Source organism: Gekko japonicus, unplaced genomic scaffold (assembly GCF_001447785.1).
Source record: "Gekko japonicus isolate JY-2015 unplaced genomic scaffold, Gekko_japonicus_V1.1 scaffold5, whole genome shotgun sequence".
NCBI classification, from domain to species: Eukaryota; Metazoa; Chordata; class Lepidosauria; order Squamata; family Gekkonidae; genus Gekko; species Gekko japonicus.
In genome coordinates, this window is record NW_015168652.1 from 219,286 (window position 1) to 239,019 (window position 19,734).

General features: G+C 45.1%; 1 protein-coding gene across 1 annotated transcript in view; it reads left to right on the forward strand.

The window, feature by feature from the left end:
- ATXN7L1 (ataxin 7 like 1) overlaps positions 1-18,994 on the forward strand; it is a 127,794-nt gene extending 108,800 nt beyond the window's left edge. The window contains exons 9-12 of the mRNA XM_015415051.1: positions 872-993; positions 3,725-4,661; positions 7,915-7,989; positions 18,953-18,994. Of these exons, the coding sequence (XP_015270537.1) occupies positions 872-993; positions 3,725-4,661; positions 7,915-7,989; positions 18,953-18,994 (1,176 nt within the window). The remainder of the gene's footprint in view (positions 1-871; positions 994-3,724; positions 4,662-7,914; positions 7,990-18,952) is intronic.
- The last annotated feature ends 740 nt before the right edge of the window (positions 18,995-19,734 follow it).

Below are 19,734 nucleotides of genomic sequence, written 5' to 3' on the forward strand. Positions count from 1 at the left end.
CCTCCCGCCCTCCCTCCCTCCCTCTCGCTGAAGAAAAACTGCTTGCACACAAAAGCTTATACCTGGAATAAAACGTTGCTGGTCTTCTTATAAGTGTCAACAGGCATAATTCCCCTCCCCCCCCCCGTTCTTTCCCTCCCCCTCCCTCCCCAGAGGAGGAGGGGGAAAGGAGCCCTCAGCCAATCAAAGGAAGGCTTTCTTACTCTCCTCTGAAGCAGAAAATAATAGAGACTGGCCAAAAGGAGCTGCAATGTAAAAAACAGGAAATAAGAAGCAGAGACAAATTGATTATGTTTTTCTTAAGGTTGCCAGGTACCCCTTGCAGCAGGCGATGGGAGCGGGTAGAGTTGCCAAATCCAGTTTGGGAAACTCTGGAAGATTTGGGCATGAAGCCTGGGGAGAACTGGGACCTCTGTGGGATATAACACCATAGAGTCCACTCTTCAAACCATCCATTTCCTCCAGAGGAACTGAGCTCTGTAGTCTGGGGATGAGCTATAATTCTGAGGGTTCCCCAGGTCCCACCTGGATGCTGGCATTTTTCCAGATTACAAGGGAAGGCCTCTGGAATGTCATGCTTGGAATAAGCACAATGTTGTTTGGATGTTCTCCAATAATGAGGGGTCCTGTAGTCTATGTAGAGAAAAATCTCTGTGTGGCAGCAGCCATTGATAAAATTGCTTCAAGAATGAAACCAATTACTCAGGTATAGGGTGCGACCCAAGGTTTTAACTGGTTTAATTCTTTTCAGCTAGTTTAGGTATATTGCTGAATTATTTTAGCAATTCCAAATTCCTATAATGTGTTAATCAAGGATGTTATTTAGATTCTACAGATTGAAAGAATTTGACCTTTTTCTTAAACTATTTAGTTTTGTTCATTTGGAAGTCATCTGATGGGAAGAGGGTACTACGTATTTGATAGAAGATGGGATCGTTTTCGACTTGCGCTAAATTCTATGGTAGAAAAACACTTGAATTCACAGATGTGGAAGTAAGTGAACAATTTATGCTTTCTGGATCTCTTTCCTACATTTCTAACTTTTTACCCATTCTGAACAATGTTGATGAAATTGAGGAAAAGAAAATGTGCTCTAATAGCATAATGTTAATATGTTAGTGCCAACAACTCAGAAGCAACACACTGGTGGAATAATTATCGTAATTTTGTTGTGAAGCAAAGTTGTGGTCAGCTATGTGGTTTGGCTTCCTTCCCCACCATATCCCTCTACCCCCAGGAAAAGCAGAATATCAAATTCTAGGACATTTACCCACCTTTAGCTGTAGCTTAGAAATGGAAGCTGTGTCTACTCAGGTGTTGTCATATGTACTTCAGTGGAAAGATCAACTCATTGATGGCAGTGAAAAAGGTTGATTCTGTGCTGAGGACTATGAAGAAAATGGATTAAAAAAATAATACAATCAGCAGCATCATATCATTCTGTGGGACAGCTGCCATGTAAAGTGTTGCTTGCCCCTTCTTCAAAAAGTATTATAGAGATGGGGAAAATGCAGCAAGACTAAGGAAATAGATCAAAGGGTTCCCTGATAAGTAAAGACAAGAGACTTTGGGTCTCTTTAGAAACAAAATTTTGGGTAAAGTCCAGTTGAGGGCAGATGGGGCCTGAAGCACAACTAAAACATGGTGTAGAGAAACCGAGGAATGGAAGTGGTATGGGACGTGTCCATTGACTTCTCATTCCCTGTAGTGCCCCTACACATTAGTCTTGTTCACACATTACAGAGATTACTTGTACATCCTGTCTGTTCATGTGTATATCTGTCAGTAAGAAACAGCCAACACACGGTCACTTCAAATGAAAGTGGGGACCCATACACAAATAAATGTGGGGTTTAAATCATGCATTCCTCTATATATGCATTGAATATAACATGAGAATTACACAATAAAGAAAAATCAAGCTTGCACTGTCCACAGATTGTACATGCATTCACCCAGGGGTCTTTTTGGGCCGGAGTGTGCCGGAGCACTGCTCTGGCAGCCCAGGAGTCCGGGCAAATGGTGGCGGCAGCAAGCCCCAACCCCAGCTCCCTGCGCCAAAAGCACTGCGGCTTGGGGGAGGCCCGGACAGCCCTGCCGCTGGCTCCCCCGGGCCCACGCAGAAGCGCTGCAGCTCAGGGGAGGCTGAAGAGCCCCACCGCTGGCTCCCCCAGGCTCGCGCAGAAGCGCTGCAGCTTGGGGGAGGCCGGAGAGCCCCTCCCCCGGGTCCGCACAGAAGCGCTGTGGCTTGGGGGAGGTCTGGACAGCCCCACCGCCAGCTCCCCTGGGCCCACACAAAAGTGCTGCGGCTCAGGGGACGCCGGAGAGCCCCACCGCTGGCTTCCCTGCCCCCCACTGAAGCGGTAAGTAAGGGATCCATGGGGGTGGGAGTGGCGGGGGCTTGATGGCATTCCCTCCTTCCTTTCTCTCTCTTTCTTTCCCTCCTTCTTTCCTTCTCTTTCTTTCCCTCTTTCTGTCAGGACCCACAGTCAAACAACAGAGTTATTGCTAGCACTATGGTAGCATCGACACAGTCACTGTTAGGAATAACTACTACATAGAAAGCAGAGAGAGATATAGGGTATTCAAATGTCTCCCCCCCACCTATGGGCCAATTGGCCTGACTCCCGCGGGCGGGAAGAAGGACCAGGGCTGTTAGAGCCGAGGCTGGGAAACGAAACTAGTCACACGGTTAATTGATGGGAAGACACTACACAGGCAGGCTACAAGTTCAGTGATAACGAGGGGGTAGAAGCGAAAAGAAAGGAATGCGGCAGCAACTGGCACACAGGTCATGAAAGCGAACCCGGGCCCATAAACAATATTGGCAGCATAGCTGACACTTTCCTTCCCTCTTTTTATCCCCTCTTTCCTTCCTTCTTTCCTTATCTTTCCCTCTTTCCTTCCTTCTTTCCTTCTCTTTACTCTCTCTCTTTTCTTCCCTCTTTCCTCCTTCTGTGGGCCAACTCTAGTGAGAAGGGGTTTAAACTTTAAACCCCTTCTCTCTTTGCCCCCCCCCCCCGCAGGCCAGCTGGGGAAGGGAAGGGGAGGCTTTTGAAGATGCCTCCCCCCCCTTCTGACATCACTTCCGGTGATGTCAGGGGGCATGGCATATGCTAGTCGCCTAGTAGCTCATTAGCATACCATATGCTAATGACCTCCTGCAGCTCTTTTTCTATGAAAAGACCCCTGCATTCACCTAACTTGCGAACAGAGCTATGCTCCCTATGGGTGCTTGTGTACACATGTTGTGGAGGATGACAGGAAAATTATGTTCCTTGGGCCTTTTCAGTGCAGAGGGTAGTGCTTCCCACCTGACTGGATTGTGTCTAGGATTGGGATATTAGTTGCATAGCTCTGTATTTATCACTCTGATCGCCTGAGTTTAGAAGCATACTGGTTTCATTTTAACTCCTCTTGGCTGTGGTCACATACTATCCAGAACCTAGATAGAAAGTAGAATTTGCGCAGGTTTCAGTATTTGCTGTTGCATTTGTGGGACTCTAGGAGCAAAGCCAGAACTTCTTAAATGTCACGGACTGGACTTCCCATCCACATGGGAATTGAGAGGTTTATTTTTTTGTGGGTTTTTATTTTATTGCTCAGGCCTCCTAGAAGAGTTATTCTTTCCTGCATAACATTTGGCAGAAGAAATGTGTGTGATGTGGTAACAAAACATCTCTGAACCTCAATATGTGTGTCCTTTTTTTCTTCCACAATTCAGGAAAATCCCTCCTGCGGTCGATAGTCCTATGCCGTCTCCAGCAGCACATATCACAACCCCTTTTTCAGCATCAGTTTTGCAGCCTTTCAGCAATCCCAGTGCCGTGTATATTCCTTCAGCCCCAGTGAGCTCGAGAATCCCTTCTTCCTACATAATGACTTCAGCCATGGTACCCAATGCAGCTTTTGTGACGATGTCTGATACAAATTCTGTTACATCACATGCCACCACCTTCCCCCACGTAGCTGCCAGTCTGAGTATCATGGACTCAACATTTAAGACTCCATCAGTCGTGTCACCAGTGCCAGCGGTCGTACCTTCCTCATCCCACAAGTCATCCAAAACGAAAACCAGCAAATCCTTAAAAGTCAGAGATCTGTCATGCCGTGGTGATGAGTCTTCAAGTAACAAAAAGAAAAGGCCGCCTTCCTCCTCCTCCTCTACATTATCCTTGCAGAATTCCTCGTCTTCGTTTTCAGGGTCCCACAAAAAGAACTGTGTCTTGAACCCTAGTTCAACCTTAAACTCCTATCAGGCTACGTCTTCTTATAACAGTATGTCTGTGCACAGCACAAACAATGGAACAACCCCACTCAGTGCCAAACTGGAGTCCTCAGGACGAACTGCATTATCAAGTAGCTCAACAGACTCGGTGAAACATATGAGCATTGTAGTTAGCAGTATTGACTCCTCTGGTTTGTCTATACCTTCCCTCGTTCATCATTCTGGGGACCACTCCCTGGCAGCACACAACGCAGTGTCTTCTCTGCCCCTTTGTTTTGACAAATCAGAAGGGAAAAAACGTAAAAACTCTAGTTCTAGTAACAAAGCCTGTAAAATCACTAAATTGCCTGGTATGAATAGTGTTCACAGAAAGAGCACTGCCAACCTTATTTCTGCAGTGCCAGATACTCCAAACAGTTCCATCTCTCGGCAGGTAAGGAATCCTTCCATTTCTTTTGATAAGTTGGATGTTGGGTGAGCAAACTGTGGCAGTACAGGCCAGGTACATTAGTTTCTATACTGACAAATAGGGATGTGCATTCGGTTCGTCTGAACCGAATGCACCCCCGAAAAAGGCCCATTTGGGGCCCTTTCGGGCTGCCGTGGGCCGATTCAGATTCTCAGATTTGAATTGGCTTGCCGCCGAATTTCGGCAGCAATTCAGCCCCATTCAGCCCCAACTTTTTCCCCACCATAGAGAACAATGGAGGGGATAGGGACAACCTGTTTGGGGGCCCATAGAATTGGACCCCCTGGTCCAATGTTCTTGAAATTTGGTGGGTAACATGGAGAGAGGCTCCAGCAGCTACCCTGTGAGTTTGGAGCCTCTCCCTCAAACCCCCTCCCCTCCAGCCCCCAGAATATACCCTATGTTTTTGCCATTGACTTCAATGACCCATAAGATATAATGGGGCCGAAATTGACATTGGGCTGGCTGAAAGACTCTGGAATCCTCCTACTGCCAAAATTGACATGCAGGAGTCTTTCTGCCCGCAGAAATTGATTCTGCCCGATTCGGCCGAATCCGAATCAGGCCGAATTTTTTTTTTTTTTTGGTACACCCCTACTGACAAACATAATTTGAGTGCTGGAGCTGCTATGGAGTCATACTAGCTGCATTTTATTCAAACATACAGTGTTTCTCTTCGAGCTCAGAGGAAACCTGCTGTGACAGATTGTAGCAAAAAATAGCTGTGCATAGCACTGTTTGGCTTGTCTTCATGTAACCATGGATCTGCCTTTTACTTTTCTTCATGCGATTTTTCTACTGGAAAAAAAAATGTTGATAAATAAAATAAGGCAGCAAATACATTTCTAAGCAGGCAAATGTAAAAACAGCAGATTTTTAAAAAGGTGAAATGACTGAAGAGGGAGAGGGGTATGTGTTTGACAGAAATGAACATTAAGTCAGTGGTTGATCTGGAGACAACATCTCACATTTTTCACTGCTGTGGCATGAAGAAACCATGCTCACTGTGAAGGAAAGAAAGTATATGAGCCTTAATTTAGGTTAATCTTTATTTCATACTGAGTTTTATCTCTTCCTTCCTCCTGTGAACTCAGGGTGGTATACAGGGTGGTTCTCCTATTTTTATTTTCAGAACTTCCCTGTAAGGTAGTGGCTGACTGAAAATTGACCTGAGACCTTAATTTCTTAACAGAGATTTGAAACACTCTTGCTAGTCCAATCAATCTACTTCACTGTACTAGTTCTCCATAATAATTGTAAGCATTCTGCTTCTGGACATAGCCTGACATGGGATCAGGACCACAGCAGTGTCTGCAATATCACCACTCCCAAGCCCCATAAAAGCATCCCAACCTAGGTATTGTGTTCAATGAGGCATTGTTTATGTCCACTTGGTGCTTGGGGGGGTCAACAGTGGGAGGGCTTCTAATGTCCTGGCCCTACTGGTGGACCTCCTGATGTCACTGGTATTTCTGGCCACTGTGTGATACAGAGTGTTGGACTGGATGGGCCTTTGGCCTGATCCAACATTGGCGTCTCTTATGTTCTTATGTTTATGTTCACTTATTTTTCCTGAGAGTCATTTAGCTTGAGAGGTTTACATACGTTTATGCTGAGCAAGGTTCTCTGCTTCTTATACCAAGCAAATTAATTTTGTGTCTGTGGGTCCTTCTGAATTTCCCAGTGGGTAACAGTGTGCCTTTAGGGTTTCCCTCAAGAGGAAGGGGATGATTTCACAAGAGGAAAATAGCATACTTTCTTTACATATACAAGCCTTTGTTATTTACATTCTTGATTCTTAAGAATGATTTGATTAAGACTGCAAGCTTCCAAGTCTTCCCTTGTGTTTCGAAACCCTAACCCAAGCTATCTTCTAAAACAAGTATGATCTCTATATGACAAGGTGTTACTATATCTTCAAGGGAGAAATGGGTTGTTCAACCATTGCAGTAGGGTTGCCAGACACCACCACCCCTTGATGGAGGTGGGGGTCTCCTGCCGCCAGGCCCTACCACCCCACCACTGATCAGCTGGCCAGCAGGGGTAACTTACCCCCCAAAAGAGGGAGATCCAGCCAACATGCAGCATGCCTACATCACTGCCCATGTGACCTGGAAGTGATGTCACCATGTCAGGCCATTGGGTCGACACTGGTATTTGGGCAAAAACTCTGTGGTACAAGCCAAATTTACTATAGAGTTTTTGCCCGAATACCAGAGTGTCACCCCAACATCCCCAACATTACTTCCAGGTCACACAGGTAGTGACGTAGGAACATTGCTGCACATTAGCTGGGCCTCCCTGCTGCTCCTGGTAGGTCCCCCCCATCCCCCTCCAGTTTCTAGAATGGACCTGGCAACCCTACATTACAGAATGATGTTATGTGGAAAGTCCCTGTTTGAAGGCAATATAGGTTTTTGTAAATAAGTATAAGTATACTTTTGTGCATTTTTTTTAAATAATCAAATTACTTTAATCTCTGTCCATGCAGTAATCTGTATGGAAGTCCAGTACTATCATATGCATGTTACAAATTGAGAGCTGGATGTAACTTCACAGCCAAAGGGATATTTGAACTAGGAATCTTGTGAGATTGAGGTCATCACAATATACTGTTGAAAATAAGAAGAGCTCTACTGGATCAGAACAGAGGTCCATCTAGTACAACATCCTGTTTCAGACAGCTGTCAACCAGTTGCCCTGGAGGACCAACTAACAGGACACAGAGGTCAAGGCCCTTCTCCTGATACCACCTCCTGGCCTCTCAGTATGGACGTTCCTGTTATTAACCATGATGGACCTCTTCTCCATGACTCTATATAACCCCATTTTAAAGCCATACAGTAAGATTTTCCTGAAATTTCTAAATGAGAATAATTGATCTAATCTGATCTTTTCAAATCTCAGAAGCTAAGCAGGGTCAGCCCTTGGTTGGTACTTGGATTAGGGACCACCAAGGAAGTCTAGGGTTGCTATGGAGAGGCAGGAAACGGCAAACCACCTCTGAATGTCTCTTGTCTTGAAAACACTTCAGGTTCGCCATAAGACAGCTGCAACTTGACTGCAACTTTACAGACACAAAATAGACATAATTGATACGGTCAAAACAATTGCTCAATTTAGGAGACCTTAAGACTAAAATAAGCTTTATCTTGCTTATAGGATAGATTTCCTGTTTTGATACCCTGCGTCTCTAAATATTGTTTCTTTCTTGCAGATTGGAAAAAATAGCAGTGTAGCTTTGTCTCAATCCAGTCCTTCAAGTGCAACAAATCCAGTTCACAACAAACAAGTGAGTTCTGATTTAAAAAACAAAACATAACCCAAACCTAATTTATTGTTTTGTTGTAATATGAACCAGCAAAATCAATCTTGCTAATTATATTTTGGGGAGATTTTTATACTGCCTTTCCTCTAAGAAGCTCCGAGTGATATACTGTGCCTCCCCTTCTACTCACAACAACCTTGTGAGGGTAAGTTAAGCTGAGAAATGGGTTCAACGTCACCCAGGGAACTTTCACGGTTTAGTTGGAGATTTGAACCCACGTTACTCTAGTCTATGTCTGACATTATAATTGTTTATATTAATAGGTAATAGCTTAATTTCAGGCTTCCAAATAGCCTTTCTGCTCGGGTGAGTGAAAATTGCTTCTGGACAACCAGACAACCAGATTGCTTCTGGACATTGGTTACCTGGAAGAAAATGGTTTTATTTTTCTCTTGGCTGCCAGTGTATCACAAGTGACTTTCAGTTAGTATACGTTCTCTGGGGGTCAGAGCTGGGGATTATTTGTAAGGCTGGTTTAAGGGCACTGAAATCATTATAAAGATGCCTTAAGAAACTCACTTGAGCAGACATTTCAATTGGAGATATTTGGGAGCAACTCACCAGCAGTTTGATTAACTGACCCTGTATTAACACACAACATTTTTCATAATATGCTAAAGAGAGCCTTTTAATCTAGAACATGCTGGTTGTGAATGTTCTGCTTTTTAAGGTAAAGGTAAAGGTTCCCTTGCTCGAAAGCCAGTCGAATCCGACTCTAGGGTTGCGGTGCTCATCTCCGTTTCAAAGCCGAAGAGCCAGCGCTGTCCGAAGACGTTTCCGTGGTCATGTGGCTGGCATGACTAAACACCAAGGCGCGCGGAACGCTGTTACCTTCCCACCGAAGTGGTCCCTATTTATCTACTTGCAATTTCTTGCTTTCGAACTGCTAGGTTGGCAGGAGCTGGAACTAGAGACAGGAGCTCACCCTGTCTTGCGGCACCCGGGTCTTGAACCGCTGAACTACAGACCTTCCACAGCCTGCAGTTCAGCGTCTTAACCACTTGAGCCACCGCAGCTCCAGGTTCTGCTTTTTACAGCACAGTAATAAGTCATTTTTTAAAAAGTTAATGTCTCTGCCAAGAGAAGTTTTAGGTCTTTTGCTTTTGTTCATTTTTGTTTGTTTTATTTCTTGGCAGATACAGGAAACAGAAAATTTTAAGTGAAAACAGTTTTGGAACCATTCATACATAACATTTTTTTTTAACACATGTCATTCACAGATCAAAACTTTCCCCCCTTTTAACCCAAGGGGCCAATGGGAAAAAGCAGTAATTCTCGTATTTAAGAAGATTTAAGGACTCACTGCTAAACAAGCTGTGCTAGCCACCCTCCCGCATGCTCCAGAGCTCATGGGAAAAACACTTAAAGTTGGCTTCCCTCCCAAATGGCATACAAAAACTAGCATATAGATTGCCTCACAGGGTTGAAACTATAGTCATTTTCTAGCTAATAGTAAAAAACAGGCAACTGTATCAGACAGTGCTCAGGTGAAATTAATGTTAATAGTGATATTTGTATTTTGGCTTATATAAAAATTTTAACTTTTAGATGTTATCTCCACAATCCTCACAAGAGACATGAAAGTTAAGTTAGTTGTATAGCTTACTTTCCCAGAGGAAGTTCAAGGTTGAGAAAAAGAAGGTTGTGGAGACTGATCTGTGCCCACACACTTCTTTCATGCAGGAGTCACACTTTGTGAATCAGAAAATCTTTTGTTCCATCATCCTATATAGGGGTTCCAAATGTTACTGGAAAAATATGCAAGACTTTTTTGTCCATTTATGTATAGGTTAATTTATTAATCTCTGAAAATGCACCAACATATATTTCACTAGGCAACTGTAGGAAGAATTTTCTAATTTTGGATTTAATGTTTCTTTCAGCAGTTTAATGATGATTGTTGTTATTTGTGTTACCACTTTTTACTTAACACATCATGGCCAACTGAAATATACATTCTAATATCTGCTTTAAAAGTCTCCATATGTCTCAGAACTGTGTAGTCTAATTATCTTCGATGTGGTCTCTGTGCTTCACACCCATGGGGATCTAGTGCACACAGGCTGGATCGATAGGTGCTGTAGCAAGCTCTTTTAACGGATTTTCGTGCCCAGTCCCTCCAGGCATGCGCAGGAACCCCACCGCGCATGCCCAGAGGGGTGGGCGCGGACATCCCGCCAGTTCCTTATCTTACCGCCGCGTTGGAAAGACCTCTTTCTCCAACGGTCTGATCGGTTCGCTGAATAGCTTCTTCCAAAACCACTCAGCTCTTCAACAGTTCTTTATTCTTTTGCTTAATTTGTTCTTCATTCTTCAAAAATCCTTAAAAAAAAAAAAGAACTTTATTTAGGGGAATTTACCTCAGGCCTTCGGGCCACCCCACCCCCCCTTTCAACCGTTTATCTCCGTACCACTTCTTATGGAGAAGAAGTGGGGATTTTTTAATAGGTGTCAGCGTTGCGGAGCCAAGCTTGCCCCTCCCGACAGGCATACCCTTTGTATTTTTTGTCTTTGGGAGTCACATAAACCTGAATCCTGTTGTGCTTGTGCTCGTTTCTCGAACCAAACGAGAAAAAAACGTGCTGTGCACCTTAAGGTCGCTCTCCTGGAATCAGCTCTCGCCCTGGCCTCAGCCGTGGAAGAGAGGTTGTCCACGTCGACAGCTCCGACACCGAGACCTGCCTCCAATGTCGACCGTCAAACACCGAAACACCCGACGTCGAAGGCACGATCCTCAGCCTCCACGCCGGTAAAAAAGAAGGCTAAGGCAAGTGTGGAGAACAACTCCACTAATAAGGGCTCCTCCAAGCCCCTTAAGGCGGCGAAGAAGGGGAAAGAAGCGGTGCCTACACTGAATAACGCCCCAGTAGTGCCTCCCACTCCAATGGTGGTATCGATATCGGAGACCCAAGCTCCTCCACCGATACCGACCATCCAGTTCCTGGATTCCCCCATCCATCAGACGGAGCCTCCTTACTCCGATTTCGAAACGGTGGAGCTCCTAAGTCACCAGATGGGTGCAGAGCATTCCCCGCCTCCATCTCCGTCGTCGACGTCGTCGGTGTCTGAAGCTCCCGACGTCGAACTACCTCGACATCGATACATGATTTCTGGCAAGCACCATCATCCTCTATCTCTCCGCGCTCATACGGTCGAGATCGACGCTAGAGAGTACAGAGACCTGTCTCGCAGACAAGCGGCCGCTTGCTCTCCCAGATGTCCACGGTCCAGAAGTCGATCACCAAGAGTCTTTATACCCCCTCCACCTTCGATGTCATGGGATCAGCGTCAGCTGCGTTACCTTTATGGGGCATATCCACCATCCCTACCGTGGTTAACGTCTGCTGATTATTCCAATTGGGACCGCTATTCTACCCAATCAGTTCATTGGTCAAGATCTCCATACAGGTCAAAACCTTCGGCTTCCCTGTTACGTCCGCCTATAGTCGATCCGCCCACCATGCTTCGGAGCCAAGTCGTCCACTACTCCCTCCTGTCAACACAAACCCTGTCGTCTCAGACCTGGTCGTTCCTGTTGTCCAGCCTGAACAAGTCACTTGTCCACAGGACCAGATGGGCCAAGATTGTTCTGACTCCCTCCAGGAGGACTCAGATACGGAGGCTTCTGAAGTTCACACTTCTCCCGACCATAAGTCTCCAAACCCAGATATTTCTGAGGACTTACCTATATCTCCTTCAGATAACCTGACATCTTATACAGATCTGATGAAAAGAATGGCTCATTCCCTGGGTCTCTCTGTTGTCCAGCAACAGCATCAGACGTCAGACACAGTCTACGATATCGTTCAGCTCGATGTCTCTTCCACCCTGGCATTACCTATGTCTTCAGTTCTCCTCCAGGCAGCAAAGTCACCATGGTCAAAACCCTCTTCAGCTCCTGTGTCCACAAGAAAGTTGGACCACATGTATAGGGTACAGGACACAGAAGCAGAATTTCTCCTTTCTCATCCTCAACCTAACTCCATGGTCATTACTTCATCCTCAAAATACAGGAAGACACATTCCACCCCTACAGTAGCTCTCAGGAGTCATTCCTGGCTCAGAAGTACTAACCTTCCAATAGACACCAGGTCCTACGTGGAGAACCTACCCTTTGATGGCCTTGGGTTGTTTCACGCCACAACCGATAATGCTCTTCAAGAGCTAGACAAAAGTATAAAAGCATCCAGGGCTCTAGGAGTTTCATCCTCTGGAAAATAACAGTATCGCCATCGTACTTGGTCAAGATCTTGGCAGAGACGTACTCCTACACATCAGTCTCCTGACACACGTTGGAGACCAAGATCATCTTCCAGAGGCCAGAAACCCACCTTCCAAAAACCGAAATTTGGTTCAGGCCAACAGGCTTCACGCAAACAGTCAAAACCACCCAAACAGAGTTTTTGACTTCCCTATCACCGAGTCAGCAATTATCCATCTATCACCTGGCGTCACATCACCTCGGATGAGTGGGTGCTTGCCATCTTGACCCGAGGTTACAAGATCGAATTCATCCAGAACCCCAATACACCAGTCGTCGTCTCCACACCCCCTTCCCCACCTCTCCTCCAGGAGGTGTCCGTCCTTCTGCAGAAGGGAGCCATCGAACACGTACCATCACACCTCCAGGGGACGGGATTTTACTCCTGATACTTCACGGTGCCGAAGAGGGACGGAGGCGTTCGACCCATATTAGACCTAAGGGAGTTGAACCGCTTCGTAGTATACCACCGCTTCCGCATGGTCTCACTGCAATAGATTATGCCACTCCTGCGCAGGCACATCTGGATGGCCACTCTCGACCTCCAAGACACGTATTTCCACATCACTTTATACACCCCTTCCACTGCCAATACCTATGCTTTAAACGTCGTAGAGACTCTGTCGTTATTGGAAAACCTGGGCCTTCAGATTAACAGGCAAAAGTCTCACTTGCGTCCAGTCCAGTGCAGTCAATACATCGGCGCGATACTAGATTCACAAGCATGCATGGCTTACTTGCCCGGCGACAGGGCTGCAGATATCATCTCCCTATCCACACTCGTCCACTCCCAATCTTCCGTCACTGCTTTCCAGATTCAAAGACTGCTCGGTTTCATGGCGGCAACTACGTCGGTTCTCGTCTTTGCCAGGCTCAAAATGCGCCCCTTACAACTTTGGTTTCTCCACAACTACAACATGTCAGAAAACGCACACACTGTCGTCCTCTTCCCTCTCCCCAGTGTCCAAGACTCTTTACTTTGGTGGACTATCCCTTCAAATATTCTACAGGGAGCACCCTTTCACCCTCCGTCACTGGAAGTCACCATGACTACCGATGCATCCCTGACGGGATGGGGTGCACACTCCATGGGCCTGTCTATCAGGGACAAATGGGACGCGCAGGCGAGGAGAAAACACATAAACTTCCTCAAACTCTTGGCTATAAAGCACGCCGTCACCTCCTTCCTCCCTCTCCTCAAGGGAAAATGTGTCACGGTCCTGACGGACAATACCACGGCACTGTCATACGTCAACAGACAGGGAGGCACGGTTTCCCAACGACTCTGCAACCTTGCCATCCTACTGTGGGAGTTTTGCATCAGCAACGGGATATTCCTTGTGGCCACTCACATCCCGGGCCACATCTAAGTCAAGACCATCTAAGTCAAGCCGGACTCAGCTTGCACAAGTGAGGGATGAACCCAAAATACCTCCTCCCACTCTTCCACAAGTGGGGGACTCCCCTAGTCGATGTGTTCGCAGACAGGAACAACAAAAAATGTCACCTATTCTGCAGTCGTGGAGGCAAAGACCTTCACTCTCTGGGAGACAGCGTCCTTTATCCCTGGTCATCAGGGCTCCATTACCTGTCCCCCCCCTGCCTCTACTTCTGAGAGTGGTCCGCAATATACTCAAGAACAATGCGGACTGTATCCTAATAACACCATGGTAGCCAAGACAACCTTGGTTTTCAACAGTCCTCGTGTTGTCACAGGGGATGTACCATCAGTTCCCCCCGACTCCGGACCTTCTCATCCTCTCGGACTCCCCCGTCCTCCATCACAACATTCAACAGTTGAAACTGACAGCATGGCGCATAACACCACAGGCTTCTCTTCCCGTGTAGTTAACGTTCTCCTGAACTCCAGAAAGCCAACCACACAGAAGTCCTCTGACTATAAATGGAGAAGATTCTCTTCTTTTTGGGGCATTGACGCCACTCGGGCTACCTCCGTTGGCCTCGATGCAGTCTTTTGTTTCCTCCTCTCCTTGACTGACTCGGGACTTTCCCATTCATCATTAAAAGTTTATTTGGCCGCGTTATCAGCCTACCATGTTCCAGTTGAAGGATGTACTTTGTTTTCACATCCCGTTTCGAAATGGTTTTTAAAAGGTTTACTACACCTGTACCCTCCTGTCAAATCTCCAGTCGCTCCCTGGGACCTTCCACTAGTCCTCCAACAACTCACGAGGAAACCCTTTGAACCACTCGCAACGTGCGAACTCAAACTCCTAGCATGGAAAATGGCCTTTTTAGTTGCCATCACCTCTGCTAGGCGAGTGGGAGATACTGGCTTTCTGGCACGACACACCCTACCTGTCGTTTCTGCCAGACGGAGTCCGCCTCATCCCGGATATCTCCTTCCTGCCGAAGGTGGTTTAGGAGTTTCACCTGCAGGCGGAAGTCTTCCTACCTGACTTCTTTCCAAACCCTACACCAGCAGAAGATAGACTACTACACACTTTGGATGTCAAGCGGGCTCTCTTGTTCTATCTGCAGAGAACACGCCCGACTAGACGGGACCAACAGTTATTTGTCTCATATGCTTCGGCACGTCTAGACAGTCGTATCACGGCGCAACGCTTATCCAAGTGGATTGTAGGTTTGATCCAACTCTGTTACCTACTAGCCAAGCGGCCATTACCTGGCCCTATCAGGGCTCATTCCACCAGGGCTGTTGCGACCTCCACTGCCTTCCTCCAGGGAGTGCCACTGCTGGACATTTGTAAAGCCGCTATGTGGGCCACGCCTAACACCTTCATCAGGCACTACGCCCTAGACGTCCATACGAACACCGGTACCAACATGGGACGTCAAATTCTATCTTCAGCTACGCAGTAGAAGGCCTGCTAGCACCCACCTCCAGGTAGGCTACTGCTCGCTAATCTCCCATGGGTGTGAAGCACAGAGACCACGTCGAAGATAAACAGGTTGCTAGCGCCAGTAACTGGTGATCTTCGAGTGGTCATCTGTGCATTCACACCACTCGCCCTCCTTCCCCGCTGCCTTCAGCTTCTACACTTTTTTGCATGGGGGTTGATTTGCGGCGGTACTTTGAAGGAACTGGCGGGATGTCCACACCCACCCCTCTGGGCAAGCGCAGTGGGGTTCCTGCGCATGCCTGGAGGGACTGGGCGCGAAAATCCGTTAAAAAGAGTTTGCTACAGCACCGATCGATCCAGCGCGTGAGCACTAGATCCCATGGGTGTGAATGCACAGATGACCACTCAAAGATCACCAGTTACTGGTAAGCAACCTGTTTTTTTTCACAGTTCCACCATATGTGGAGAATTCTGTCCCAACTTGACTAAACCTCCAGCAGTGGTCAGAAATGTTAGGGTAATCTCCCCGCCCCTCCCCAGTTTTATTTGGCATCAGATGCCCATGGGAAAAGCAGTAAAAAAGCTTTCCTTACTGTTAACATGTGAAATCTTTGGAAAGACTTATGAACAGGTGACTTGTCCAAAGGTAATAACTTGATTTAAAAATTTGTTTCCCCTTATTTGCCTTTAAATCTGTGATCACCTGCTAAAAGTCTTGAAAAGTTCTGTACATTTTTTCAGAATAGGCTCTGATTTTAAACACGGAACATTTCAGAAGGATATATCGAGATTTTGTCTAGGCACGCATAGTACAAATGAAATGATATCCTGTAAACAAGGTGAGTAATGGCTTGGATCCTGCAGTAAATTTAGTATATGTAGTAGTTTGGATCCTGTGGTAAATCTCTGTTGTTGGAAGGATCCAAGCCATTATGTCCATAGTTGAATGGGACTTACCTTAAGATCTGCAGCAGGAAGAGGGAATCAGCAAAAAGTACTCCCACTGTTTCCATTCTTGGAAATTTTCAACATAATCTCATCCAGCGATTTTCAGAGATGCATTTTCTACTGCCCTATAGCACCAAATGTGTTATTGAGTTTGTTCAGTGTGGAGATTTTAACAGAGGTTGAACGGTTGTATATTTCAGGTACTCAAGTGTTATGGGTGTTGGCTATTGATAATTGGATCTCTTGTGCAATTCTGTCCCTTGAAACTGCTGTTGTGCACGAGGGGGTCATATACATGATATGAAAAGATACATTCAATATATTGTTGTGATGGTCAGTAAGTTGTTAATGCTGTAACCAGGTCTAAGAACCTTGAGGATAGGGGATTCAAATGGAATTCTTCAGTTGAGAGGGTCAATAAAAGAGTGACAGTTAAGAACTGAAAGCTGACTGTGAAAGGAAGGCAAAGGGAGTGAGAGGATCAAGAAGGATCTTCATTCAAGCCTGGGGGAAATAGTGCCTAGAAAGGGGGGTGATCCCTATCCAGCTGGCCCATAGCTAACATGGGGCCAGGCCCCCTAGTGTTTCTTCTGGGCCCCCTCCCTCCTGGGTTGCCCCCAAAGTGCTCCAACTTACCACCTGCACTGTACTTTCATTTAATTAGCTGGTGAGCCCCCAAGGCCCCCTCTCAAAGAATTCCCTAGCTACAGGGCTGCTATCCAGTCTGAAGGAGAGGATCAAGAAGGATCCTGAGTCAGGGAAGTGGAAAGCTTAGACCATCTCTAACAAGTCTGAGGGAAATAGCTCCTAAAAATTGGGGGGGGGAGTGATCCCTAGCCAGTGGATTAGGAAGGGAAATGGAACTTATGTGAATGTTCCTGCCTTCTCCAACTTAAGTGTCCAATAAAGACACTTATGCTTGTGAATTTAATCAGACACTGCCAAGAAATCTCTCTCCTCAAGTTTTAACGACCTGGCTGAATAACAGATGCAATTACTTGTTTCTGACAAATTATCTGGTGTTTTATTTTTATACAAAGTTACATCATTCCTGTTGTCTGTTCACCTTATAAGCCCCTACATCTCATTCCAACCTGACCATTTCCCCATAAATTTAAATAAAACAGTTTGTTATTTTTGAACTACCATCAACTTCTCGTGTGCAATTTTCAAAACAGAACGTAAGAAGGATTTTAGTCTCTCCCCTCACCTAGGGTGGGGCAGCATATATCTAAAAACATTCAAACGACTGTGTGGGACAACCAGAAAAAATAGAAAAGAAAAGGGGCTTTTCAGCCAGAAAGAAGATAAAGGGAAACATTTTGAGGGAGGACAAAATCATCATAATTGGTGGCAGCATCTGGATTCGAAAATAAAACCCACAACTAGTTTGTCTCACCATAAACACAAACTAAGATAAGAAAATACCTTACAAGTTTGGGCGGAACTTCATATTAAATTAATGGAAAAATTATCTCAGAATTCCTGTCAGAAATGGCACCACCACACAGACCCAGACAGGTACAGGGAGAGGAAGAAACTACAGCTGGGGAAAGTTCTAGGCAGGAGGTGGAAATTATGAGAATAGAAATTGAATTGGCTAAAATAGAAGCAGAAAAAGAAAAGGCCAGGATTAAGGCAGAAAAGAACAACAAATACAGTTAGCCAGGACTGAGGTAGAACATGAAAAGGCTAGAATGGCACAGCAGGAGAGGGAAGCTGAGAGAGAGCATGAAAAAGAAATGTATGCGATGAAGATAAAGGAAATGCAGCTGAGGACAGAATTACCACTTCCAGAACTGGAGAAAATTCTGCAGTGGAACAAAAGATATCAAAAAGGGAATTATGTCGAGGCATTTTTTTCCCAGCGTTGGATGAGCTTGTAGAGACTTTGGGGTCCGAGATGAGGACAGGATGATTTATTTGTGCCCACAGATTTGTGAAGGACTGAGTGAAGTTTACTCAAATATGACAAATGACGAAACCTCTGATTATTTTCTTTTCAAAGAAAGAGTGAGACTTAGGTCTGGACTCACAGCAGAACAAAGCAGGAAAGCTTTTAGAGAAATTAAAAGAAAATGGGGAAATGTACACACAACTAGATTGTCATTTAGACAGAGTCTTAACCAGGTGTGGGTTGAGGGGAGCAAAGTAAAGACATTTGAAGAGCTCAAGCAATTGCTTGATCTGGAACAGGTTTATATACAAGTTCCTTCACAGTTAAGATGGTACCTTAGACATAAAAGATTAAAAACTGTAAATGAAGCTGCCACTGTATTAGATGAGATAGAAGGGGACTTGAGAGGATCTCTTTTCCACCCCATCATAAATAAAAACAAAAGTTTGAGCTCAGAAAACTGAGCAAACAAAAACTAACTCCGCAAGATGGAACACTCCAGAGCCAAGTAATGAAAAGAAGGCTGGTTTGTTATAATTGCCAGAAAGAGGGACATCTCTGATATAATTGCCGAAACTTAGAAAAAGGAAAACAAGAAGTCTCAACCAAAACTGTTAATATTGTTAAAAGGTCTACAACAGCTACTGAACTCCATCCAAGCCCTGAACCTGAAGAAGCCAAACCAGGGAGACCAATCAGAGTCTTACAAGTGTGGACAGTACAGTTTTATGTATTTGTGTATGTGATGGATAAATGGGAAGTGTATGTGTTATTCCCCAAAGGACCAGTAGAGCATTTTATGTGAATTCCAATATAATTTGATCTTCTTTAAAACTGAGCTCTGTGGAGGAAGGGCAGCTTTCCTTTGTTTTAAAAGTTTAATTTTGCAGCACCAAATGCATTATTAATGTTGCAGTAAGCTAAGCTAACATTGTGACACAGTGGGGGGGAAACTGTTCAAGTCTGACATTGGCGCTCTCTGTTTTTCTTTTTCAGAAGACATTAAACCGGACTGGTAGGATAAGGACTCTTCCATAATGAGGGAAAGCAACCAGCCAATAATCTCTAGCTCTTAGCAGCCCTACTTCAGAGTTACTGGTTTATTTTCTGGATCCTGCAGATGGTTTTAATTTACATATATTTGTGGTTTTAATTTACATTGATCCTTTTAAAAAAAATATGAAATCTACATGAAGATTGTAAAAGTGGTTTCTTTTAGTTTTGCTCACACATTGGCCTCTGATCTGTGCAATCTGGTTTGATTTGGATTGATGCCTTTTTAAGTAAATTGTTACATTGTTTGTTTGTTTCTCTAACATTGACAGCAGTGACATTCCAAACTAATGCCATATGTGGCTAAATTGTATTTAACCCCCTGCTTTGTTATTTCGGATTGACAGTAACTTCTGTATTTATTATTGTCCTATGGATAAAAAAAATTGCCAAGTGCATTTCTCAGCAGTATCTCACAGTTGAGGAAGTATTTTGCACCCACAGATTTCACTGACTCCTGTAGGTGGCTTCAGTGTGCAGCGCCTTCTTTTCATTATGGTGTTCCTAATCCTTAAATGCCTGGAGGGGTTAATGCACCTTGCTTCCATTGGTAGGATCACCATGTGAAAATTTTCTCACACGTAGATGGAGGGCCTTGAAGAATCCGTGCTACTATTCTCCTTAATGAAACAATTTGGTTTTTTGCAAAGACAAGATTTGGACATACTGAATTTGCATCTGTTGAATTGCACTGACAATGTTTTACAAAAATTACTTAATAATTT